The sequence below is a fragment of the Aulonocara stuartgranti genome (genome assembly GCF_965226115.1).
Source record: "Aulonocara stuartgranti genome assembly, chromosome: 12".
Classification (NCBI taxonomy): domain Eukaryota; kingdom Metazoa; phylum Chordata; class Actinopteri; order Cichliformes; family Cichlidae; genus Aulonocara; species Aulonocara stuartgranti.
Window position 1 is genome coordinate 7,869,731 of NC_138948.1, and position 26,141 is coordinate 7,895,871.

General features: G+C 37.1%; 1 protein-coding gene across 2 annotated transcripts in view; it reads left to right on the forward strand.

The window, feature by feature from the left end:
* The window catches only part of ksr2 (kinase suppressor of ras 2), a 116,814-nt gene that overhangs the window by 71,588 nt on the left and 19,085 nt on the right, over positions 1-26,141 (forward strand). For both annotated transcript variants that reach the window (XM_082554388.1, XM_082554389.1), the window contains 10 exons: positions 4,538-4,607; positions 5,830-5,913; positions 6,254-6,339; positions 7,333-7,353; positions 7,709-7,818; positions 10,601-10,769; positions 11,197-11,238; positions 16,618-16,687; positions 20,889-20,937; positions 21,914-22,275. In XM_082554388.1, coding sequence (XP_082410514.1) covers positions 4,538-4,607; positions 5,830-5,913; positions 6,254-6,339; positions 7,333-7,353; positions 7,709-7,818; positions 10,601-10,769; positions 11,197-11,238; positions 16,618-16,687; positions 20,889-20,937; positions 21,914-22,275 — 1,063 coding nt within the window. The remainder of the gene's footprint in view (positions 1-4,537; positions 4,608-5,829; positions 5,914-6,253; positions 6,340-7,332; positions 7,354-7,708; positions 7,819-10,600; positions 10,770-11,196; positions 11,239-16,617; positions 16,688-20,888; positions 20,938-21,913; positions 22,276-26,141) is intronic.

Here is a 26,141-nt window from a genome sequence, read left to right on the forward strand (position 1 = left end):
AGATTCCTTATCTTTCTTACTTGCAGTTATTAAAACTTCAAACACCAGTCGCTCGTGCTGAAAAAGTGTTACTAAAAGTACATTAGGCCATTTAGAAACTTGTGTGATAAACGCCTTGTTCGAGTAACAAAAATCTAAGAAAATTGTTAATGTACTTAAAGAAAACCTAGTAATTTAGTAAATATAAATCATTATAAAAAATAACATAATATAAAACTTTCTTCTTCTTTTTACTTTAATTTGCTTCAATGCCAATGACTTGGGTATCAGGCTTATGCCAATATGTTTAAACCCTTACTAGATTTGAATGGATAAGGACAGAGTTTTGTAAAACTCCATGTGGATGCCTTAATGTTAGAAATTTGATCACCACCACGTTGGTTTTATTTAAGCCAAAAGTGACCGTATTTGACTGAGATGGTGTAGGGCTATGTTATCCGCTAATGCTAGCAAGTGTTATTAGCAAGACTGGATGAACTTAGCTATATAGTAGATACCCAAATCTTTATGAAACTATAAATACTATGTGTATTCTGGTAGTCAGTTGAGCATAAAAAGTTGAGCATTGAAACTATAAATAGTATAAAAGATGGAAGTGCTTTGAAACTCGCATTCATCGTGCTCTGGTGGCACAAGCATTTGCAGTTGTGCAAAAGTTTCTGGGAGTCATTTTAAATAAAACTGTGTATACTGACAATCTCAAAATACTGCATATATACAGTTGTGGTGTTTTCATGAAACAAATTTATTCTCCCAATGTGGGACATGTACATTTGTGACACATTATGACAGATTTCTGTTTATAATTGCTGAATTATTAGAGCCAAGTGTGAAAATAATATTGAAAATTAGAAATAATTATTAGAAATGCATCTTTCTATCTGCAGCCTGCTCCTTATTGTCAGCTTTAGACTGCTCTAGCTAGCATTCCTATCATAACATACATAACATCTTTAATAAAAAAAAATAGACTCTTCTGAGAAATATGTAAGTGTTATAATGGCTTTTTTGATATGTTTTCCTCTTAATTTTTTTGGTAAAAGTGTAACTGAAAATTACCTGTGGACTTGTGGTAGTGCAGTTTCTGCAGAAATTGAAATAACACCCAAAAATGAGCTTTTATTATGGGTTTTTCCACCATGACCCTTGACTATGTCAGCATTTTTCAGCATTGCTCTTTTCTTACTGAATTATTGCAGCCAGCACATCTTTAGAGTGTGATATCATCTCAATGCATATCTACCACATCCAGCCGCCTTCACAGGCAATTCAGTGTTGGATGCTGTTTTCACCTGGTATTAAGAGGTGGCTTATGAATGAATCGGGCTGCTCAGTTACTGAAAGCACTAATGGACCATGTGAAAGGTTTTCGTGGTAAAAATCTTTTTTAAGCCAGAATTCTTTATAATAGATTACAGATAACACTAAAGTAGCTTGGCTATCAAGGGATATCTACAGCAAACAATTCAAACAGGTGGTACTGATTCAGCTTATTCTGTTTTCATCCCAAAAGGTTGCAACGGGCATTAGAGAGAAGTTTTTTATTATGTATTACATTGTGTAGTCTTGCTCGTTTCATACAATACTTATTATTTATACCTATTCATATACTCATCTGTTTATTTACTTTACCTGCCTACATAGATACCAATCGAGCTTAAAGTGGGAATCACCAGAGACTCCACAATATGGTTTTATCATTAATGCACAATAAAATATTATTGCAGTTTAAAATTTTTTGCAATATACTAAGTATTGAAATAACATATATTGCAATTTATTGCTTTTTCAATTGGAAATTGTATCTCCAAAAGCAGACTTTGTCAGTACCTGTTTTATCAGTCTATCAAACAGACCAACTGAATAACGCTGTTGATAAAACGTGTCATAAATTTGGCATGCACCTGACAAACTAAAGTGTTTGCATTAGTCTAGTCTAATTTCACTGAATGCAGACCTGTGGAGGCACTGCTGGAGGATGTCGAGGAGCATTCAGATGCCTGTGAAGCTAAGGAGGAACTGTATCAGCAATGGTTTCTGATCAATGAAGCAATTATTGCTGCTTCTCAGTCTGAGAAGGATTATAAAACCAAGCAATTTGAAGTCCACCCCTCTACAAGAGATTATTCACACATGGAAAACATTCAAGACAGTTAAAAATCTCAGCACAGTGCAGTACAGATGCTAAGATTGTTACAGGGGGATCAGTTCTGGTTGTGATTCTACTGGTTTATTTTTAATCATCAGTATGTTTTAATCTATTACAACAATTTCAAGTTTGCGGTAATACTGTTTCATGTGGTTACAGCTGTTATATACTTAGTACAGTCGGCCATCAATTAAAAGGAGCTAAGAGTGTTGGATATGGAGAGCATGCCTTGGCCACAAACCTTTGTTTTCCATAAACAACGGGAAAAAGTAATATGCTAAAATATAACACAAAGTGCATCAGAGCAATGTGCTGATCATTACAATCTGCTTGCTATTCCCTGGGGATATCTATCCATCTCCTGGACCGCTTAAGAATAAGCTATTGGAGAAGAGGGAGCACAAATGGAGCGGCCGCCGTATAACCTGGCTCACCTGTGTGGTGTTGACTTGATTAACTCTGTGGCAGGACTGGAGGTGGCCTTTGAGGATGAAGAATTTCCAGTGAAAAGCAGCCACTCAAAAATAAGGAGGTCAGCACGGTGTCAAACAGTGTTCAAATGCCAATTGCAGACTCCAGTGAATTTGAAGATGATGTTAAAACATCATTGTTCAACTTTTTCTGGTTTCAGAAGTCAAGATTCAAAGCCAGCTCCAGGCATCAGTAAACCATGGACTGTTAATACTGCTAGTAGAAAAATTTTCCAAAGTTATTTGCGGCTCTAAAGCTAAGCCGCAGGATCTTTCAGGAAGAATCTGAATATAACTAGCATAAAGTGTAAAAGTGGGGGAGTTTATCATCCCCAGCCCCTATTTGGACTTCCTATGTTTATATGAGACCTGGATTAATGAAAATAGCGCCAGTGCTGCAATAAATGTGGCTGGTTACAACAGCTACAGGAGAGAGAAAGGAGTTGCAAGGAAAAGCCCGATTTCTTTAATTAAAAAAAAAAAAAGGAGAAGGCAACTCAAAGTAAAATTGGGATCAGTTAAATAAAATGACAGGATGATATTGTCAAGAAAAAAACCCTTCAAAATTCAAATAAATGGAAACTTAATACATAGTTTGGTAAAAGTAATGCAGTCTATTAACCTCTATTTCAGTAGCCACGATTGTTCAGGGATTTTCAGTCAGTGACATCAGTATGCGCTCAGATCAAACAGACTTTAAATTTGGGTATTTTTCAGGATTAGAGGTTCTCAAAATTATTAAATTATTGCAACGTTCCAGAGTTAGTGATGTTTTTTGGTATAGGCACAATAATGATGAAGGATCTGAGAGACACAGGTATTTGGAAATCAGTTGTTGTTACACCCATACACAAAGATGGTGCCCCATCAGCATTCTGCCTGTTTTTAAATTGTCTGGAAAACTGGTAGAACAATCAGATTATCATTTATTTACACAGCTGTTCTTCTGCTTTGAATCCAGGTTTTCCCGCTAATTATCCACTGATACAATAAGGTTTTCCTTTTTTATGGAAAAAGTGAGATCCTTATTAGACTAAGGAGGTTTTGTAGAAACTAGTTTTCATTTAATACTCACTGCATATTTCTTGAGCTGATTTAAAGTTTGCTTTGGTGTCCTTGGCTATTGTTATCATATGATGGTGGTGTGGGAGATTTGACTTTGTAAATGCGATGTGTCACATCCATCGTCTTTGTCTCGTCCCTGTTAAAGCACAGATGGTGCTTCCTTGGCTTTCTCCAATCTATAATATTGTTTTACCAACTTCATCCAGCACATTGTCACCTCTGCTAACCTTAATAGAAAAAAGTTAACAGTGCCATCCGGTGGACTTTAATTGATTTTATTAATCTATGGTGTAGTGGTTTAAATACTATATTTATCCTAACAAGCGAACACCCCCCAGGAAGAGACACAAATTTATTTGGGATTGTGTCATTAAGAGCATCCATTGTAAAACTCTGTTAAATCAAACATGCATCACTACCTGCTGTGATAACCCCTTGTGAATAAGGGAGCAGCCAAGAGTAGCATTCTGTAGCATTTGTACTAACAAATTGTATTTGCAATTTATATAATAAGATATGGATTTTTTTGTGTCAGTATATCGATAAGATATTGCCATGCAAAATATCATGACGCTATACTCTATTGATTTTTTCCCTCTGCCTCTACTACCTACCTACCTACTCTGTCTTGATAACAAGGACAGCATTTTGTTAAACCTGACTCTCTACAGCTAATTAAAGCTGACACCAAAATATCAGTTTGTTGCTACAAAAACAGTCTATTCCTTGAAATGCCATACATGCTAAATGTGATACACAATACCAGACATTTAGTCAATTCTGAAAGACATACTGACAGACTTAAAAAAGTAAAAACCATGCCTCTGCCCTCTCCTTTCCACTCTATCTCCAGACACTCTCTCAGTGCCTCGCTGGTCCCCACAGATTCCCCGACGAGATCTGGGAAACTCAATAAAACACAGGTAGGCCTAAAGGAAAATATGTGGGTGAGTGTGGATGAGGTTCCTTCTGTGCATATGCTCACATCTGTGATAGAATGGCAGTCCAATTAAAAAGGGCTTCTTGTGTAACTTACTCAGTTTTCTTTCTCACTCTCACCCTGCTTGACTCCAAGCAGGGTGCTTATGATCTAAAAAGTAAAACAATAGCTACAGTATTAGTTGGAGGATTTTAGCAACCTCGAGATCGTGGGTGTTTTTCCTGTTGAAAGTCTGTGAGGTGGAAAGAGGAGCTCTAAGCATCTTTATACGGAGCCAAACTGAGCACAAATGTAATGTATATAGCTGTTATTTGAAGATTAAGGTGATTAATGGTTTTAAGAAATACCATTATTCCATCCAGCAGCCTCCTTGATGTCAGTTTGCAGTTTTCAGAAGTGTGCCCTTGATCATATTGTTGGCATGTTATGATAAATGTATTTAGGAAAGTAGTGAATAACCCACCACTTTAGAGCCTCTCCTGTGCTGAAAGATAAATTTTTTTAAGCAGAATCGGCTCTTAATTTCATATTATCACTCATAGTTGACAGCCTACTAAAGAAATCAGTCAGGTGGAGTTGGTTGGAGTAAGTTGTGCCTTTCAGTTGATGAAAAAGATTGGCATAATAAAGAGATTTTGATTCTGTCAGACTACATTAGTCACCTGCCATTAGCCAGCCACACTGCTGGCATTGCATCAGCCAATAGTCACATATGTGCTCAGACCACTTAGTGTGTGAAGGGAATTGGTTGTTGGTACCAAAGTACATTGTGGATTTGTTTATTGTAGAAGATACTGTGTTGGAATCCTCAGCAGCGACACAGGCCTGTGAACCCCCGTTACTCAAACTGATTGTTATATTGATGTAAAAACCATACAGCCTATTCGTTCGCACAGTGTTACTGGAAGATGAAAATGAAATGGCCACAAATTAAATCAGGAGGTGAGGGAGATTAGGAAGGTAAACACTTTCAGAGGAGTAGCTTCTTCAGGCATCTATTATCCTTGCAGAAAGGTTAGGCAGGGAATGAGATATGTTTGCCAAAAGCCTTCTGTCAGAATGAGAGAACGTTATGAAAGGCAAAAGGTCAGAACCCGTGTTCCTCTCATTGTAATCCTCAGCTCCTTCATGTCATATAGATGTGCAACAAGTGAAAAATCGATGCCCTTTTTCGGAATCTCACTTTCTCTTCTTTTGGCTTGTAGGTTTTCCACGAAATACTGGATGTCCCAGACATGCATAGTATGTGGAAAGGGAATGTTGTTTGGACTGAAATGTAAAAACTGCAAGTAGGTATCAGTACTGGTCAGTGCTGAGTACCCATTGTTGTCAGTGTCCACATTAGTAATTAATATCTAATCGCACACATTCGCTTATATTCCTGTCATTACTTTGTTTAATTAGTGTGCCATCCCGCTTGTTTTTCAATTATATCTCTTTGTCTCTTTTGATTGTTTTTCGACATGACACACATCAGTGACCCCTTTTGTTTTCAGCTTACTTGAATAAATTTCCAATTTGCATCTGTCTCTTTTTCCACCCACTTTGCATAGATGTTATTGCTGTGTAATAAACACCACATAACAACAAAACACACACTAATCAAGTTTCTGTTTCGTGCATACTCAGGCTGAAGTGCCACAACAAATGCACCAAAGAAGCCCCACCTTGCCATTTACTGATCATTCAGCGAGGCGGACGGGAATCCCTCAAAGGTATTTTTTGATGTAATTTCCAATGTTGATATTATGTTTATACAAAATTGACGGACTTTCACATTTTGTTGATCATTGATCAAAAACCACTGATCAATGGCAATGAGTACCATTTAAAGAGAGTTGTCAGCATTGTAAGATGGCGAAAGCGTTCCAGGTTTGAGCGTGGAGTCAAGGAGGCCATTTATGTGAAAAGGGAAGGGCCATCTCTGAATCCAGGAGGGGGCCTAAGGGTACATCTTTTGCCATCTTACAATGCTGTGATTGCAGCCATTCCCCAACTCTCTGTGAATGGTACTCATGGCCATTGATCAATGGGCTTTGATCAGTAGTTGTTGATCAATGGCCATGAGAATTTGCATATTAATGATCAAGGAACTGACTTTACAGCCCATTGTTGTAAAGTCAGTCACTTGGATGAGTGACGAAACATTTGTCCCACTGAAAACGTGACGTCCAGATGAACAGAATCAACCTTTTGGGATTTACTTATCTGGATGATTGAGCATGCATCAAGACGTTATTTTACACTTGTTGACTATTAGTTTTTATTTTATTATGTTTAACAGATAATTAAGCAATAAATAAATGGTTAACAAGACTTCTAAAACCGTTGTGTGAGAGTACGGGAGGCCTAACTATTAGCCAGCTCAGCCAGGATTAATGCCTTTGTCAAGCCTTGTGAAGCTATCTAGCTCTCATTTGTTTTAGGCAACCCAAAGGCATGGCTCTACAGCTCTTGTGATTAACTAAATTTGGACATATCTGATTCCACTGAGCAAATGAAGTTATATTTTTTTTCAGCTTTCATTTGTAAAAGTGAAACTGCTTCTGCAGGTATAGGCTATCTCCTGATTAATTAAGCCATATAGGTTTGACAAATGTGCATCATAAGCTGTTTATACTGACACAGAAATTCCTATTATCTGCAATGAGAATTAAGATTCTTTTTTTCTTTTGTCCTCTCTCTGCCTTCCTTCTTCTCAAAATAAGATCATCAAGGAACAACTCAAGGTAAAGAGCATTAATTAGATGTCTTCTCTGCCTTCGTAAGAGAAAATGACAGTTTATTAATGACATAGTTTGCTCAAGGAAATTTGTTTTAACAGTGTGTGTGTGTGTGTGTGTGTGTGTGTGTGTGTGTGTGTGTGTGTGTGTGTGTGTGTGTGTGTGTGTGTGTGTGTGTGTGTGTGTGTGTGATAAAAGATGGATGGTGTTAAAGGAGAGGCAGTTTGTTCATTTTTTTCACATTAAAAGCTGTGTCTGATAAAGAATTTGTCTAATTTTCCTAAAGCTGTTAGGCAATTATTGTTTAATGTCAATCTCCCGTAGTGCTTCATTGTTCCTTTATGCTTTTTTCTTTCTGCAGTAGCTCGTCTGGTACGGACTGAATCAGTGCCATGTGACATCAACAACCCGCTCAGGTACACAGACCTGCACATCAGTCAGACGCTCCCCAAAACCAACAAAATCAACAAGGTAAGGGTAAAAAATAAACCGTGTATTACAATCTGCGTATTTCTTGTCCTACATATCGCTTTCATTTATTTTTGGGAGCTTTGTGAGTCATTGTGTATTTGGAATCAGGAAACCATACGAAAATATCTTCAGCAATATTGATGTTTACACAGATGGATTTGTTTTCCTACACTGGATATTTTACAGCCAGCACATCTATCAAATTCAGCTCAGTTCCAGAGAAAAAAGTTTATCACTAAATTCCCATGATGGTAACACCATGCTGGAAAGACTGTGAAACAAACACGCTTGTTAGGAAATAATGGGCAGGTGTGAACATGTGAGTAAGCCACAGCTTTTATGTATGCCTTTGTCTAACAGTTTGAGGTTTTCAGAAACTGGAGTGTGTTAGTTTTGTCAACACACATATTTTTTGTGTTTCTCATGGATTCACTTTTCCAAAACTCAAATCTTGGTTATAAACTTTGAAATATTCTTAAGTAAAGTAAAATGGTGGTATCACTAAATTCTGTTAATTTCTTCAGATGTGATAAATGTAATTTAAAGTTTATTAGGAACAATTATCTTGTGGAGTGATTATAATTAAAAAATAACCATTTAACCCCTGGATTTTATTTCATGTTCGTATCATAATTACTTAAAGAATTAGAAACTAAATTAATTTAGTTTTCTTGTGTTTGTATGTTTCTTTCAAATTGCAAATTCAAACTGTGGTTCTATCATAATTTAAATTAATGACGTTAGGTATCAAAATATATGGCAGTGCACAATCTGCTGTGCACCAGTTGAGCTGCACATACCACATTGATACTATCTTTACTTTTTAATATAATTTTTCAGAGTTAATCTTTTTCTGCAGGAGATGATGATATCTTCCTAAAATCTAACTTGCATTTGATTGATTGTTATATTGCTTATACAATAGACTTTGATCATTTGTTACAAACTACAGATGCTCTGATTTATTTTTCTTTTTGTTTTTACAAAGTATTCCCTAACTCTTCAGGTTGCTTTACCACCTTCCAGGCAGCCATTGATTTCTCTCTATCCAGTGCGCTTTCAAAATCAAGTAGCAGAAACTATATAAATTTGCTTGAGGAAGATGATCCATCATATTGAAAAGCCTAATTTTTGTCTGGTGTTTTCTCTTTGGATAACAGTTTGAAATCTCTACGTGTTGGTGCATTTCAAGGGCACCTGAGATTTAACAGTTGGCTGCTGAACAAAAAAATATTGTCTATTTTTCATCAATATCAGGTACTTCTTTTTTTTTTTGCTTGCTTTCTGGATAAAATTTCTAAATTGTTTAATTTATAAATTGATTTTAAGTCTGTAAAGTCAGGAAGAACTTCACTGAAAATTAAATGAATTGAATTATTTGAATGAATAAAATGCTACACCCAAGTCTTTGGATGACTAGACGTCAGTATGAAATGATTATATTAAGTAACTATTTGAATTTAAGCTAGATGGAGTCTAGTCAGGGGCTGTCATCTAGATCTGAAATGATTTTTGCAAAATCTTCGGCTGAAGAACTGATCTGATGTGATGAGAATAAGATGAGAAGATGAGAAACATTTTACAGAAAAGTAAAGTTGACTACATTTCTCATTGTGATGGATTACATCTGCCAGGCAAGTTCCAAGTCTCTGATGTTTACTTTGTACTGAAATGAATAAAAAGTTCTGCCTTGAAGGTAGAAAATCAGTCTAGAGGCTCCAAGTTAGACGGAGAGAGAGTTCAACAATAAAGCAGAGTGAGAGCCTTTTACAATTAACAAACTGAGGGCCAGATTTGGTAACTGTGTCAGTATAAAACTCTCTTTTAGTGATTTTAAAAGCTACAGTTGGTGTTTATTAAATATGTGCAGTGTCAATTGTGCAACTGAAAGGTGTGGACAGCCTCATTGCAGATTGCAACATTGTACATTGCAGTTTTGGAGATTTAGGTCACATTTCTGGAGAGAAACTCACAATAAAAACAGTTTCTGTGTGTGTTGTATTTCTCTGCATCGCACACACTTATAGCCACGTGTTGTTTTAGATCTTCATGGGATCTATTGCATGTCTACAATTAATGCCAAACAACAGTTAATGGGGCTGAAAGGGACTTACGTGTGTTATATGAATGTCTAATCTTACAAAATTTTAAGTTGGCTGTGTAGAGAAAACAAAAACGATGCATGAAACAGCAACTTCTTTAATATGCACCCAAGTCACGCACACACAAACACACACATTTCAATTTTTTTAAGTAGAAGAGTTTGCGGTAAGGCAGCGATGCACTTGATAAATCGTGTGCTTCACCCGAGTTGTCAGATTTACCCAGCGATGACACACATATATACACTCATACTGTCCCTGGAAACTTCTAACCACAGAGTTTGCCAAAAACATTGATTCCTCTTCAACTGCCTCTTGTTTATCTTAATTGCCATGCTGTTTCCAGAGAGAAACACGTGTGCAACCTGCACTCACACTATATTATTTTGGTTAGTACATTACTCTTTCCCTCATCGGCTCTGCTTATTTTTGTTCCATTAATTTTTGCTGCTCTTGGTAGATTACATTGGTCATTACCTCAACTGTGGTTTAAATGAGCTCATTGTTCGTAGAGCAACCACAGAGCTATCGTCTCTCATGGGGGCATTTTTAGCAATTGCAGCCTCACGCTAATTTGCCCCCACTTAGTAAATTTGACTCTATAAATTCACCTTAAAATTACAAATACTTAAGTCTGAATAAAGCCTATGCTTATCTTTATCTGTTCTGTCTCTTCTCAGGATCACATCCCAGTCCCATACCAACCGGACTCCAGCAGTAACCCCTCATCCACCACCTCCTCCACTCCTTCCTCCCCAGCTCCTCCATTGCCCAGCAGTGCCACGCCACCCTCCCCTCTGCACCCCTCCCCACAGTCAGCAAGGCAACAGAAACAGTTCAACTTAACAGGTATTTTATTTAATACACATATAATTCCTATTCCCCTCTAAAAGTTTGGTGCATTTGGTGCATGCCCACAATAACAATGCTAAAAGAAGGTATGTTGGCTGTTTTAGCTTAGCATTTGGCAATGCAAGAATTATGCTAATGACTGAAGTGAATGTCAGAGCTGAAGCAAAATTAAGTAATTGCAACTGTGAGCTAATTTCTTTTTCTCATAGAAGCATTTTCCTTTGCTAAAAGTAAATAAAATGCCAAAGAAGGGATTGAGAACCGAACCTTGAGTTGAAATTATGAACTCAAATAAATAGATATTGCAACATAGATTGGTTCAAACTAATTTGACTTTGAATACTAAACTAACAAATTGCCATGTGAACTTGGACAGTCTACCCAACTTTTATCAAACTCTAGCTCTTCTTGTTGCCTTCCACAGCCTCCAGTTATTTCAAATACAAGCAACAGTTCATATTCCCCGGTAAGTACCTCAAAATTGATTATTTCCCCTTCCTATAATGCATTGCATCTAGCCAAGGATGAGTAAGGAGGGCCCTTTTGATGTTGTTGGTGGTTTTCATCCCCTCACCTTGGCCTGCTTGAAAAATCTCTACACCCACTCATGCTGTCTCATTTGGGCTTCCTAATGATTTGTCAATATCCAGACGCTTTGCTCTTGCCCACACTGGTACCATACAGTCTTTGCTCATTTGGCAGGTTATTATAGCTGAGACAAGCTGGAGTGGTGTTAGGTAAAGAGTGAAATCTGAAGAGACAGATTTTTGGAAATGCATAATTATAGTGCTCAGCAAGCTGCAGCATGTTCTGATTATTGTTGCCACACATGCTCTTTACTTCAGCTACCTTTATAAACTATGTAACAACACATCTACTTCTTACTGTTCACCATCAATCAAAAAAATCTATACATGGATGTAATGTCTTAGTCATCTCAAATTTACTGCTCTCTCTTATTCTGAAAAGACTACAAAAATGTAGTAATATGTGGTCTTCATACAAGTGTTCACTTTGGTGGGGTTGAGTTAGGGCTGGGCGATATGACCCAAAATTCATATCTCGATATTTTTTAGCTGGATGGCGATATAAGATATATATCTCGATTTTTTTTTTTTAAAGCCATAAGTTAAGAACAAAAAGAGAGTTCTAGTCACACTGTGTCCCAGATGTCACACGGGCACTTTTATTTACATACAGCATAGATGTACATGAAGAAATTACTCAAAAATAAATTATCAGCATTTATTAAATAATCATGGTCCATAAATAAAAGAAAATGTTGTTTTTGTGCATAACAAAAAGCTCACAATTGTGCAGTCAAAATGTAAACTAATAGACGCTGAGCATAGTAACAAAGAGACAGATTTCACAGCTGCACCACGTCTCTGAACAGGTGCCATTTGTGGTCCTTATACACACACAGTACGTATCACTCCGCGAGGCTCCTCCCCGGTAGCCGTAATCCTCCGACATCAAGCGGTGCAGCTCCGTAGCTTAGCAAAGTCATATTAAAACATTTTTGGACAGATTGATGAGCGCTGTGTACCACATAAAATCGGTTCGCGGTCAGTAAGCACAACCAGAATTCATACATAAGGCGCACTGTCGAGTTTTGAGAAAATGAAAGGATTTTAGGCCGTGCAGCCCCTCCGGGCTGCATGTCGTTAGCTCGTTAGCGCGGTTAGCTCGCTAACACGTTGACGCCGTCCAGCCCCACGCACGGGGCCATCCGCGGTAACTCGCTAACGGAGATTTTCCGCTTTCATCTTGTCATTGCCTTGTCATTGTCAGGTGAAGCTATGGGGGAGGCGGAGTTGTGTTCAGTGAAGGAGAGGCGAGGCAGAGTAACGTTGCGTAGAGACAAAAGTGGACGAAAGAGAGGCAAACCTGCGGCTCCACAAGTATAATTATAACGTAACATAGACTATATCGATATAAACGATATTGTCACATCTTATATCTCGTATGAAAATATATCGATATTTTTAAAAAACTCGATATATCGCCCAGCCCTAGGTTGAGTATATATCTGCAGAGATTCTGCTGGCATGGGATACACAAAATTTGACATTATATCAAATGGATCACCAATATCATTATATGAGGGCCTCCGATTCCCAACACTGGACAGTTTAGAGCTTTCAGCCCTGTTGGCTTGCAGGTCTTTGGAGCAAATCCACAACAACATCAGTGCAGACTCCACACAGAAAATAAAAACATGTCCCTCGCTGTGAGGAGATGGTGCCAGCTTATAATGCACCATGCTACAAAGAGAACAGTTTCTGTGGCTCACTCTTTGTGTTTTTGCATTAAAAAAAAATGTCAAAGTGTGCCAATACAGACAACAAGTCTAGCAGTGAATCCTCTGATGTCTTTCAGAGGTGGATACAACAGCACAGCTGACCTTACTCTGTCTTGCATGTTGAAGATCAATGCTTGCAAAAAATAGTTGGGAGAATCCAACCTGTTCACATCTCCACCAGTATAACACGTTATGCAAACTATTTTCTATGTGCTTCATACAGCAGAATATGGTGTTATCACCACTATTAGAATGTCAGAAAGTTTGGTTGTAGAGCTATCTTCGAAGCATTTAAGTGAAAACAGCAGATGAGTTGAAAAATAAATGCTGGATATAACTTTAGATATAGCATTTGATACAAGAGCCCATATAAGCCATTCTGATGCTCTCACATCAAGATATTCTCTTTTCACATGCATAAATCTTCACTCGCACATATTTCCATTTCCCTTTCATATTTATAAATTGTCACACTTACATACACACATTCTCCGTTTACATATTGTATGTGTAGATTCTGCTTGTAGCTACTTTCAATCTCCTTTCACATGCATATATTTTGACTCATAATTACATATATATATATATATATATATATTTCTCATTTCAATACATACATAGTTTTACCTCTTACGTATGAGTCTTTGGACTCCCATGCTTATACATTCTTTGTTCTCAGATACACACATTCAATTTAACGAATACAGGTCTCTGACAAGAATTAAGTAGCAACTGAAATTACATTCATGTATTAAAATGTATTGAGCAGATAGGTGCTACATATTCCCAGAGAATCTCATGGTTCAAGAAATACAGACGCTATCAATACATTAGGGCCCTATGCTTAGATGAATTCATTTTCTAGTGACTTCTGAAAACCAGACAAAGATCCAGATCTTAGATGCAGCTTGATTTTTCATTTTTCAAAGATTGTCATCAATTTCACGGTACTTTAAAGTTGTGATAGGAATATATGTTTGGGGATTTATCTTTTTAATTCTGTAAGCCATTTATGGCTTCATTTTATTTTATACACAAATGTATTTTTTGTTGCTCTATTTGTGTTTATCGTAAGTATACTGCTTCCTCCAAAAATATTCTAATGCCTTTGATTATGGTTTTCAGTATCATGAAGTATCTGCCTAAAGGCTTTTGCAGCAGTAAAATAGTCATATTTGACTGCTAAACATTACAGCATAATGATGACAAATCAAACATTGCAATTAAATCTACACCATTAATGTGGGGAAAAATAATTTTATTCCTGTAGTCATATGTTAACAATAAATACATGCAAATTTCCTACAAATTTATGGTGGGAAGCTTTTTTATGATGAAAAATACTGCAATGAAGTTTAATAATGCATCTTAAAAAATTATCCTTGATTTTAAAAATCAAACTGTCAAAGCAATTTTATTTAATGGAGTCTGGCAGTGTGAACTTGAACTAGTTTGAGATGTGAGTGCCAGAGTTAAAACTACTGAAGTTGTACATCCAAATGATGACATCGAAGGCTGGAAACTAGAAGGGCTGATTTCCAATGAGCATACTAGCTGCTGGCTAAAGGAACCTGCTTTGTAAGTGCTGCTGTATTTGGGTGAGATACAGCTTTGATGGTTCAAGGCAGAAGTTTGAATGAATAACTCTCACACTCAAGTGATGAGGAGTAACCACAATCTGGAGTACAGTCTGGTAGGAAGGCAGCTGTTGAACTGGTGAAACTGTCTGAAGATGGATATGAGTGTCAATCTTCTGCACATGCCCCACTGAACCTGTGTTGTCCTTATAGTCAGTAGCCTGGATATAATAAAATGTAAGTGTAAATGTTAAAAAATGTCTTTACTGCTGTTTTGTTTATCACAGTATTGCTTATTTAGCCATAGTTAGAGAACATGTAATTTTCATTAGCTGATCACATAGTTTTTTTTCTTATTGTAGGAGGACAAACATATGCCTGCAAAAAAATACATCTTATATATGAAGAACCTAAAATAAAATAAGTCAGCTTTGCTTAGGCCAATGTAGCAACCAATCACCTAGAGTAAAAAAATAACTCAACGTGATAACCGATCTATACTCAGCTCATCTTTTAATCTGTAAATTCTTATTGGATGACCTGCATGCCATTTCCACTGTATTCCTTGTTTCTTGTGTTTGGAGTCCCCAGTTTCCACAGGTGTATAAAACCGAGCACCTAGTCATACAATCTGCCTTTGCAAACAGAAGAATGGGTCTAATAAAGATTCTAAAGATTGTGTTGAATTTGAGCAAGAAGTCAGTTCATGAAATTTCTTCCATTTGGAACTATAAGTGGTATTATTGCAAAGCATTTAGGAACTATAGGAACCTAGCCAAGAAGTGATAGATCACGTAAAGTTACATTCCAATCTCGTCAAGCTCTGCTGACTAAATATGCATTTGCATGACTAGACAATTCCTGTCGATGTCATATGTAGGTGGTCCAGTGCTTTTAAGCATCTAGTGTATTCTTTTGTTAGACACAAATAAATTACACTTTTTCTTCTTACGTCCACATATCCTTTATAGAATTAAATGCATATTAAATTAATGTGCATGAGAACTACATATGAGGAAAAATATAAAAATGTCAGAATAAAAATGTATGAATATGTGCATTGAAATATATAAGTAAAAGGGGTGAATGTGAGAATTAAAAAGAAAATGATATAAAAATGACAGTGCGAGCATGTAAAAGGAGAATGTATTTATGTGAGAGTTTCAGAATTTATGTTGCCTTTCATAATTTGTGTCACAATTCACTGCATATCATTATAGACAGCTTTTACACACAAAGAAAAAATTCTGTGTAAACATTTAGAATCTATAAAGTCATAGTTTTTTTAGGTGCTCTTTAAACAGAATGGCAGTCTGTCTCTTTGTTGACATAATGAAGGTCATAATTTCATTGTGTGACTAAGTATTGTAGATGCCAAGTGTGTTTGAAAATTTCCATGTACTCACAGGCACCCTGGAAGTCTTCAAATCCTGTTTAATGGGAGAGGTTAATGGGAGTTAATTTATAATTTGGCATCAGATTTCACCTATTCATAGCAATGCCACAGGATTAGCCCTATGGTAGATGACATCATGCTTTAATTATTTTTTCCAAAGTATAGTAGGAAGAGTTACCTTGTGTCATTAAGTAGGATATTACACCATAATTCAATTCAATTCAGTTTTATTTATATAGCGCCAAATCACAACAACAGTTGGAATAATAGTATTCCTTCTTCCATTATGATAGTTAGCAATGATAGCTGAAAACAGAAGGCTTACAATGATGATAGCATTGCTACTACTGCATTTTACTGGGAAAGAAAAACTCTTGCCTTGTTTAATAGTATCACAGTTTTGACACAGCTGGTATTTCGGTCACCACTGTGGCTCTGTTGTAGCTGGTGTTCCCTAGCTTTTCTATTACATGATAAGCAGCACCACCAATGTTAATAATGACTTTTAATGAATGCAGTTTTGTTTCAATTCATTAATTTGATGTGTTGTAACTCGAATGCTTCCAGATGTTGCTCCCGAGGCTCCTCCCAGCCGAGCTCCGCAGGTCATTCTGCATCCCGTTCTTTCTGAACCAGGGTAAGTAAAATCAATGACAGAAATAGTTCAGTAGAACCGCATGAATACATTTAAAGAAAGAAAGTACTACCGATCATCTTTTCTCTCTGTCAGTCAGCCTTTTCCTCATCTGCATGCTTTCTCTCCTTCTCCTCCTCCCCTCTTCCCCCTTTCTCTCTGGGGTAGTTGGTCAGAGGCCAAGTTGAACTTATTGGAGCACAGATATTTGGGTGGCAATTTCAATGCGAGGGACGACATGATGATTACTCAGAGACTAATGTTAGCATGGCCTTTAGTTCACGCTACACTTGGGATGCCAAGTGGATTTTCACTAGCTCTTTGAGGAAGCCAGTGGTCATAGGAAGACAACCGGAAGAGAAGGATTAGTGATGAGATGCCTCTCGACCCAGATGTTAATTAAATCAGATCTCAATATATCGCATGAAACGGGGCAAGAATCTATAGGAAGATGATCAGTTGTGATGAAATACAGGTCATGCTGAAAGACTGGAGTAGATTCATCAAGAACAAATAATTATATTTAAAAAAAAAAATCAACATGGTAGTAAGACTGGGAAAAAATCGAAAGTATGACTTTTACACTGAGGTACGGGGCTGTACATGTACAAGCTGTCTTTGATGTCATCATGCCTCATTTATATAGCAGCTGCCAGATTTGAGATTAAAAAACAGGAAGGCAAAGTCTGGAAATAATAGGAATCATACAAAAATAATGGCATGCATACATAACAATAGACTCCATGTTTGGGATAGTTTAGCATTTAGCATTACATTCATTACCGTAATCATTATAATGTGATGCGAAATATTGTTTTCTGTATCTTGAAACCACATTCAGGCGTTGAGCTGTAAAGCTTCACTGTCAGTTTTTCACAAGGTGCTCCAAATGCATGCATATGAGTTTTGTTTTGTTGTTATACTGGTCTCTGTGTACACTCCGGGGCTGATTGTGAATGAGTTGCAGCTGGCAAATTTTGTCATCTCACTGAGGACAAAATATTCATTTTTATTGAGACTAATAGACTGAATTTATTCACAGCCAAAAGGGTATACAGGAAAGGAAAGTGTGTACAGCCCACAATGAAAAGCCAACTATTTTGTTATTAGGCTTTTAACAATTAACAACACCCAATGTGACTGTGACAGCTAAGAACTAAAAGACTTGATATTAGTTTGTCAACAAGAAAAACGGGGTTTTAACATTTATTGAAATCAGAGCAGCAGGAGACTGTATATAAAACACTAATTAAATGACAAAGAAAAGCCCCTTGTACTCTCTCTTGGGGAAATAGATAAGAGTCATTACCTGTTCCCCCAATATTAACCATTCAAGGTTTGAGACATTGTATTTTATTTTTGCTTTTCATAGAAATATGTTCATAACTTGGGAACAAATTCTACCAGAGCCAGCTTGTAGGAAGTTATGAAAAGGCATGAACCACAGTAAATTAAGAAAACAAAATGTACAACTACTACTGAGAAATGCTAGCTGACTCATAAGGCTGCACACTCTGACCTGAATGCCCCCCAAAAAAATTCTCCATTAGTTTCAGTCAATAAATGCATCATAATTTACCTTAGATTCTTAACATATAATATATCTGTATTTATTCTTGATTTGGGCATTCACATACAGCTAAATATTTAGGAATCATGAATCTCTTGAGAAAAGAGCAAGAGAAAACTCATTTAAAAACCCATATCTTTGGCAACCTTTTCTCCATTTTTCCCCTTTCTCACTCCCGTTCATCGTTCCCTGCCTTTTTGACAAATGGGAATGCATAAGCGTGGTTAAAAAACCCACATTCTTCTGATTTAATTAATGCTATCGCCCCTCCTGTCCCTTCTTTGTATGCTCTTACAGTGGCAGCTGGCAGATTTCTTTGCCCTTAATAACTTCATCTCAGGGTTAATGAGGGCCTGTTTTAGACCCGAACGCCCTGCAGGATTCCCTCATTAGAGCAGAGATCGAACCGGTGGTAGCAGCCCTTGGCGCCACAGGAATCACATTATTTTATATGCTGCCTCACCTATGGTCTTTTCAGTCAAGGGTTGCTCTGCGAACAAGTGTTAATATACCATAGAATGTGGGGAGTTATACACTGATGTTACACAGACGATTATGTGGACAGTGGGGGTTGAGTGGAATAAGGGAAACGGGTTCATTTATGTCATGTGAGTGGCTGTAGGTGACAATGGACACGCCTGGGTCAGAAATTAATAAGGGCACAGGGTGCAAATGCACTTAAAAACTCGTAAAATGAATGTGAAAATAAAAATTAGGGTCAGAAAAAGGCTGCCACTAATGAGAAGACCTCTCTCTTACATTTCCCCCTGTTCACATTGTAGTTATTTATCTATTAAATGGTCACAGTATCATTGTCTTTTTGCCACCTGAGACATTGCAGATGATTCACAGCATAAAAGCCTGTGGTTCAGTAATTCTTTTTATTGTAATGTGTGCAAAAAAAATAATAGCTTTTTTAGGTAAAAAAAAAAAAAAGACACATTGCTAAGAAAAATTGTGCATGAATGAAAATAAATGCAACTCCTGAAAAACACACTGACAAAAGGAAACACGATTAATAATAAAGTAAACACTGGAGATAGACTAGTTGCGAGAGGTGAAAAAAAAAAAAAGATCTGTATCTAGTATTTAGAAATATCAGAAAAGAAATATTGGTTTTTAATGTTTAAAATAAGACAAATCTAATAACAAAATATCTATTCTCAAAGACCAGCTCATCTCATAGTCATTGAAATGGCCTCTATAAAAGACCTTATGTGTTATAATGGGATTCTGAATCTACAGCATGTCTCTTCTTTGGTGTCTAGGTAAAAGCACAATAGAAAGGTTACCGGCTCAGAAAATAAGGTGGCATGCAGCTTTTAAATTGCAGGTCTCAGAGCTGCCTGCAGATATTTATTGCATTGTTTAAAAGTGCACAAAAAGTATCACTAAAACCAAATATTTCAGACCTTCAGAGCTTCATTGGTGCTTAATGATTCTGGGTTCAGACCTTTTTAAAAATATTCATGTGCCATTCTCATGCTAAGTACCGAGATCGGTTTAACACTGGCCAAAATCACTGGTTCTGATATGCACATTTGCCTCTACAAAATCTCTCAGGAACACGAGACTGATCTATTGCTGTTATTCTGTAGGAAGTTGAATCGACTGACAGCAAAGTAACACATTTTGTAAAAGAAAAAAAATGTTGTGAAAGTGGTACAAAGAAGTACAAACAAAACAAAACAGCAGTGAACCCTGGACAAGCATTTTAATCGATGGAGAGGGCTCCAGCACCCAAAAGGCATCACAAATGACATTCAGTCATTTCTACTTTAATAGCAACTTTAAAAACAAAAAGCAAAAAACAAAACAAAGAAAATTCCTACTTTTTAGTCAGAGACAACCAGGTGTTGTAAAACAGAGCGCAATTCACTCTTTGTGACAGACACACAGGGGAAAGGGTGTCAAGAGAAGTTATCTATTGCCAATTAGAATATATCAGGTGCAGGTGCAATCAGTTCATCTGGGTATAGAGACAAAAAACTGCAACAGCAGTTCTTGTTGTAGTTTTTGTAGTGATCTTTGATTCTTTTTTGTGTTTACTTTTCTGCTTCCTCAATAGTTGGAAACTATTGTGAGAACCTAAACATTTGTCATGACTTAATATGACACAGGCGTTAGTATATTGCCATCCACAGATGGTATTCAGACATATTCATTATCTGTTTGTGAAATGATTTAGAGGTTGTAGTGGTGACACATCATATGGAATGACACACATCAGTGCACACACAATAGTCGTCCAGATAAAAATCAGCCTGTCTGATCATACGTGTGAGTACCACATCTCTGTGTAGAGGCTACATTACTGATATCTACCGCAAAACCATCTCTGCTCTCAGCACACATGAAAACTATTTAATATAATAACTATTTGAAACAGCAATACAGCAATACAGCAATACTAACTCAGTTCAGTTCAGTTTTATTTATATAGCACTGAATCTCAAAGCGTTTTACATGGAAATACTTTGGTTTCAGATGCACATACATATAGATGGCTTTAGAACATGCTTATACTAATACTAATACTCCACAATCAACGTATACACTCAATAAAGAATTTAAAACCTGCAAAGATATTTTTCCTTATGAATATATTTCTTCTCTTCCTCCTTTTTATTTTAGCAATGAGGGCAACCCTTTGCTTCAAATCGAAGTTGAACCTACATCAGACGTGAGTATGACCTTTGTTGTGCTTTCAGCGTGTGCGGATCTAGCTTTGTTCAGTCCTTGCATTGCTGATAGTACTGACAATTATGCCAGTAATATCAGTGTGTAATTGCTGGTGAATGCGAATGAAGACTAAATACCACTCTCACCAACACTTGTCACAGTCATTTGCGTTGTTCTCTCATTTAGCATAATTTGTCTCAGCTCTGTGAGGAGCCTTTAGGTAAGTTATGCGTCAAAAGCAACAAGAAGGAAAAGACATCTTCGCTCCTCGTCATTGCTATTTCTATAACAATGATATAATTTGAGAAAATGTGATGCAGATTGCGTTGAATGATATTCCAGCAGGCGCCTTGGAGTAGGTCATTTTCTCTCTTGCGGTGCATTATATTTAAAATCAAATCAGAGTAAATCAACCACTTTTCCCTGTGGTTATTTTCCCTTTTTTTTATCAGTCTATTTTTTATTGGTAACAGTCTAAACAGTCAGTATTTCAAGTGCAAACAGCCACAGAAAAATCATTATATATAGAGGCAACACAGACATACAGTATGTGTTTGTTTTTTTTCATATACAATCCTGTTTATAAGTAAAATAGTACTCAATACATTTACTTATAAGCTAAAATATATCACATCATATGCTATACTCATTGTAAAATATATATTGTTACAAGGAAAGATGATTTATTTATGTATGTATGTATGTATAAAATGAAAAATTGACATTACCATCTGATAAAAACTGTTCATCCTGGGAATACAGAGCTTTTGCTACATCTAAAGCTTGGTGGGTTGGAGAAGCTTTTTGCCGATAATTATGCTTCTCTTAAATGGCATTTGTATAAAAAAAAAATAAAACATCCATCTGCTATCTTGCTGGAATGATTTAACACTATCTTTTTGTGTATAATGGCATTTTGATTCCATACATGTGTAGGAAATTCAAGCTACCCACAGTTCAATTTTGCTTTATCACAGAATGAGGAAGGCAATGATGAGGACTCTGGTGATGAGTTTGAGGAGATGAACTTGTCGCTCCTGTCGGCTCGAAACTTCCCACGTAAGGCCAGTCAGACCAGTATCTTCCTGCAGGAATGGGACATCCCCTTTGAGCAACTAGAGATTGGGGAGATGATTGGTAAGGGTCGCTTTGGAAAGGTTTTCCATGGACGATGGCATGGCGAGGTCGCCATTCGCTTAATTGACATTGAGCGTGATAACGAAGACCAGCTGAAGGCCTTCAAACGTGAGGTGATGGCCTACCGAAACACTCGCCATGAAAATGTGGTGCTCTTTATGGGGGCCTGCATGAGCCCACCACATCTGGCCATCATTACCAGGTAAGGATAAAGATCTAAGTTTGAATTAAGGTGTTCTTGATAAAGCTCTACACCTCTGACAGACATTGATCACACTTAAGTACTGTTTGCTATATTGTGTGATTGTCCTCTCTACCGGCTCACAAGCTGAGCTTCACTACAAAAAGCAGCTAATGAACACTTGAATGTAGCTACCTGTTAAGGACTAGGAGAGAAACATGAACAAATGCACTGAGGATTTTATATTTTGTTTTGTTACGTGGCAGCAAAGAAAAAGGGATACAAGCAAACAGTTTACCAGCAACAGATTACTTAATTTAGAAACTAAATAAAAAATGACTTGAATTTCAGAATTAACGAGAAAGTAATCTGAGTACCTTAAAGAATTAACTTGTAAACATGTCATGTCTTATAGTTTAATGTCCAGAAATAATATTGAATAATAAGGAAACTACAATATTTGCATGGCCTAAAAGGTTAGTTAAAGTGCCACTTTAAAATAATACAAGTTGAGTTTGAAGAACTTTTTAAAACGACCTCTATTGTTCTTTATAATTGCAGTCATAATGGTGTCCATCAATAGCCCTATATTAGAATATGTTATAGTACACAATGGTTCATTTGAGCTTTCATGTTTGAGCAGGCTGCAAAAATAATATACAGATGGCAATGAAAAGAATGCTGACCATAAAACAAATGAAAGTACAGTGCAATTATAAAAAGCAATATAATGAGACTCCATAAATGGATCATCGCAGATAAAATGCAGTAATGTTCATATGGGTTATCTGTAGGAAAAAAAATTATACAACTCTAACCAGGGTAACTGTCTGTCTGTCCGTCCGTCCGTCCATCCATCCATCCGTTCATCATTTTCACAGCTCTAAAATGTGTAGTTTGGTCTGCTTCTGAACTTGAGAGAATGACCATTTTATGGCTTTGACAGTCAGTCCTGGTCACCTAGCATTCATTCTAGATCAGCCACAGACCTTCCCTTCTTTAGAAATATGAGTTTAGAGTGTCTGACAATGGGATGTGGAGAGGTTATGATTAGAGCAGGCTGCTGCTGTTGCTGAATAGATGAACCAACCACTCACCATAGCAATAGTGCATTTGTCTTCACTACAGTGCAACAGCAGATAATATGAGGTTAGAGTGGACGTGAAGATTTCTCTCTCTTTAATTATTTCATGGGGCGATCGTGGCTCAAGAGTTGGGAGTTCGCCTTGTAATCGGAAGGTTGCCGGTTCGAGCCCCGGCTTGGACAGTCTTGGTCGTTGTGTCCTTGGGCAAGACACTTCACCCGTTGCCTACTGGTGGTGGTCAGAGGGCCCGGTGGCGCCAGTGTCCGGCAGCCTCGCCTCTGTCAGTGCGCCCCAGGGTGGCTGTGGCTACATTGTAGCTTGCCATCACCAGTGTGTGAATGTGTGTGAATGGGTGGATGACAGGTTGTGTAAAGCGCTTTGGGGTCCTTAGGGACTAGAAAAGCGCTATACAAATACAGGCCATTTACCATTTACCATGTATTAGTGTTTACTTTTAGGCAGATTTAAGTACTGTAAGTATTTTGCCACTTATAACAATTAAGAGAAAGGTTGTTTTCTTGTTAAAGAACATCACGAGAAGTACTCTCATTTAATTAATTAGCAGAGCTAATGACGTTCAGAAAGAAATTATTGCCCGTCCTATTGTCATCTACATAGGCTGTGAACAACAAGGAAGTCTTGCAATTTTTATACATTGTCTCTGCATATATTTGTTTTGAAGGGACTGTCCATCTCTTACTAAATGTACAACTTTAAATATGCTTTAGCACAAATGCACTAATCCCTTCCATCATATTTACTGTTTTAAATGACCAGTTGTATGATTTCTGAGATATTGCATCTGATGCCAGTTGAAATTGCTGTATGCACAGGGGAGCTAACAGGTGAGCTGGCTGCTTCTCAGAAATCCTCGCTGGTGATTGCTGAAAATAATAGCGAATGTCAGTGCAACAGGTGGCTTTGTTATCCACTAATACTCTGCTTCTCACACCACAAGGATAAAAAAAGTTACTACAAAATAGTCTTCATATTAATCATGTAGACCAAAGTGCAAAACGAAGCACACTGGTTTATTAAAGATTTCAGGCTGCATTAATAGGAACATAAATATTGATTGAAACGTTTTCCTTTAACTTTTTCCTTTATGTTGGTTGATTTTGTTGGGCATAGAGGATACAGTGATATTACTGCTGGATTTTATTCATGTAAATTGCATAATTCATTTTGAAGCACAAAGGTGATTTTCAGAATGTTAAGGTGGACTCATTAGTTCTCCATCATCTTGTCTTCCATTAAATACACCCTTTCTTCTTAGACTAGATTATCCATATCATATTTGCCGTAGGTATAAAAGTAACTGTCATAAAACATAATGTCTGCATAAAAATTTCAACTGGCTTTAGATTTAACCAGCCAGCATTTGTTAGTTAGATTTCTGTGTTTAATAAAAGACGTGTAAAGAGAGGTTTTAAATATAAAAAATGAGGCTGTCATGAGATTGTTTCAGGAATGAATATGTATGAGCTGTTAGCTTCGGGTCCTTTGTTGGTCACCTGCATGGCACAGTCGGGGTTGAGGGCTTCAAGTGTGAGGCAGGGGGTGTTTGTTGAGCTGCCTATTAAAATGCCATTTTGATGGCACCCCTCCAGAAATATCACATTGTCTAGCTGAAATACAGTCTAGCTCCATTCTGGCTTACAGTGAACTTCGCTTTCTTTCTCAGCAGGTGATCCAGGTGATTGATATATGCATTTTTTTTTCTCTGCCCGTTCTGTTGGTTTTTGTCTTTTGCCCTTCTCCCCCGTCCCTCTTCTTAGCTGTTTCTCTTTCCCTCTTTCTTTCTCCCCTTCTTTCCCCCAGTCAAGTCTGTCCCGTATTCAGTAAGTGAAAATAAAATAAACAATAAAAGGTGAATCAAATGGACCATTACGGCAAGGCTGGGATGGTCAGTTTGGTAAAGTAAATCCGTTGGGCATCTTTCTTTGCCTTTAGACAACAATTCTGATGGCAAAAGAGCCAAACGGGACAGGCCAAAAAAAAAAAAAAAAAAAAAAAAAAAGAACTTCGCTTTTAGTTCATAGGATGGCATTTTATCCTCTAACAGTGTCTCAAACTCCAGTAATGCACACTCGTGAACTTCTAGACAAATATTTTTTCTGTTTATGTAACACTGAACATTTAAAAGATGAGGATTAGATGAAGTGGAGAGAGGTGAAAATTGAACACTCTAACAGTTAACCATTTTGTGGACTGTTTCAGTATTAGTCTCATTTCTTATGTATTTGTTTTTATTAGGGATGACAAAGAGACTCATTCAAGCCTGCAGTTAAGTTTACATCACATTGTTCAGACTATAAACATGTCAGGCGCTTGTTGATACTTTGATGATTAATTACAGCAGCACAGCATAGTGTGTGTTCACAGTCTAGGCACCCAGCTCACCACTCATCAATATGTAAGTAAAATTGGGGGTTTATAATTAACTATTCCCCTGAGTTTACAGGTGGATACTGGGGCAGTGGAGGGGTTTAAATAGTAGGCTGCAATGCTGGGTAGTGGACACTGACATGTAAGAGGGACACATTGGAGATTTTTTGTAGCTTAACTAGACCACCAAAATGGGAGGCCATGTTTGGTATATGAAATGAGGACAGAAAGGCACGATATGTGTGTAAAATAGTGCAGCTCGAGTTCCCTGCTTCTTCTGCTTCTTTGCTCCATTTCATTTAAAATATGATTTCAAAACAATTTTGAATTCTCTGTTAGAAGCAATATATAAGTATCAGTCCATTTACCATATTCACTTATCTTGTATGAATTTTTTTCTTTTATTCTTAGGAG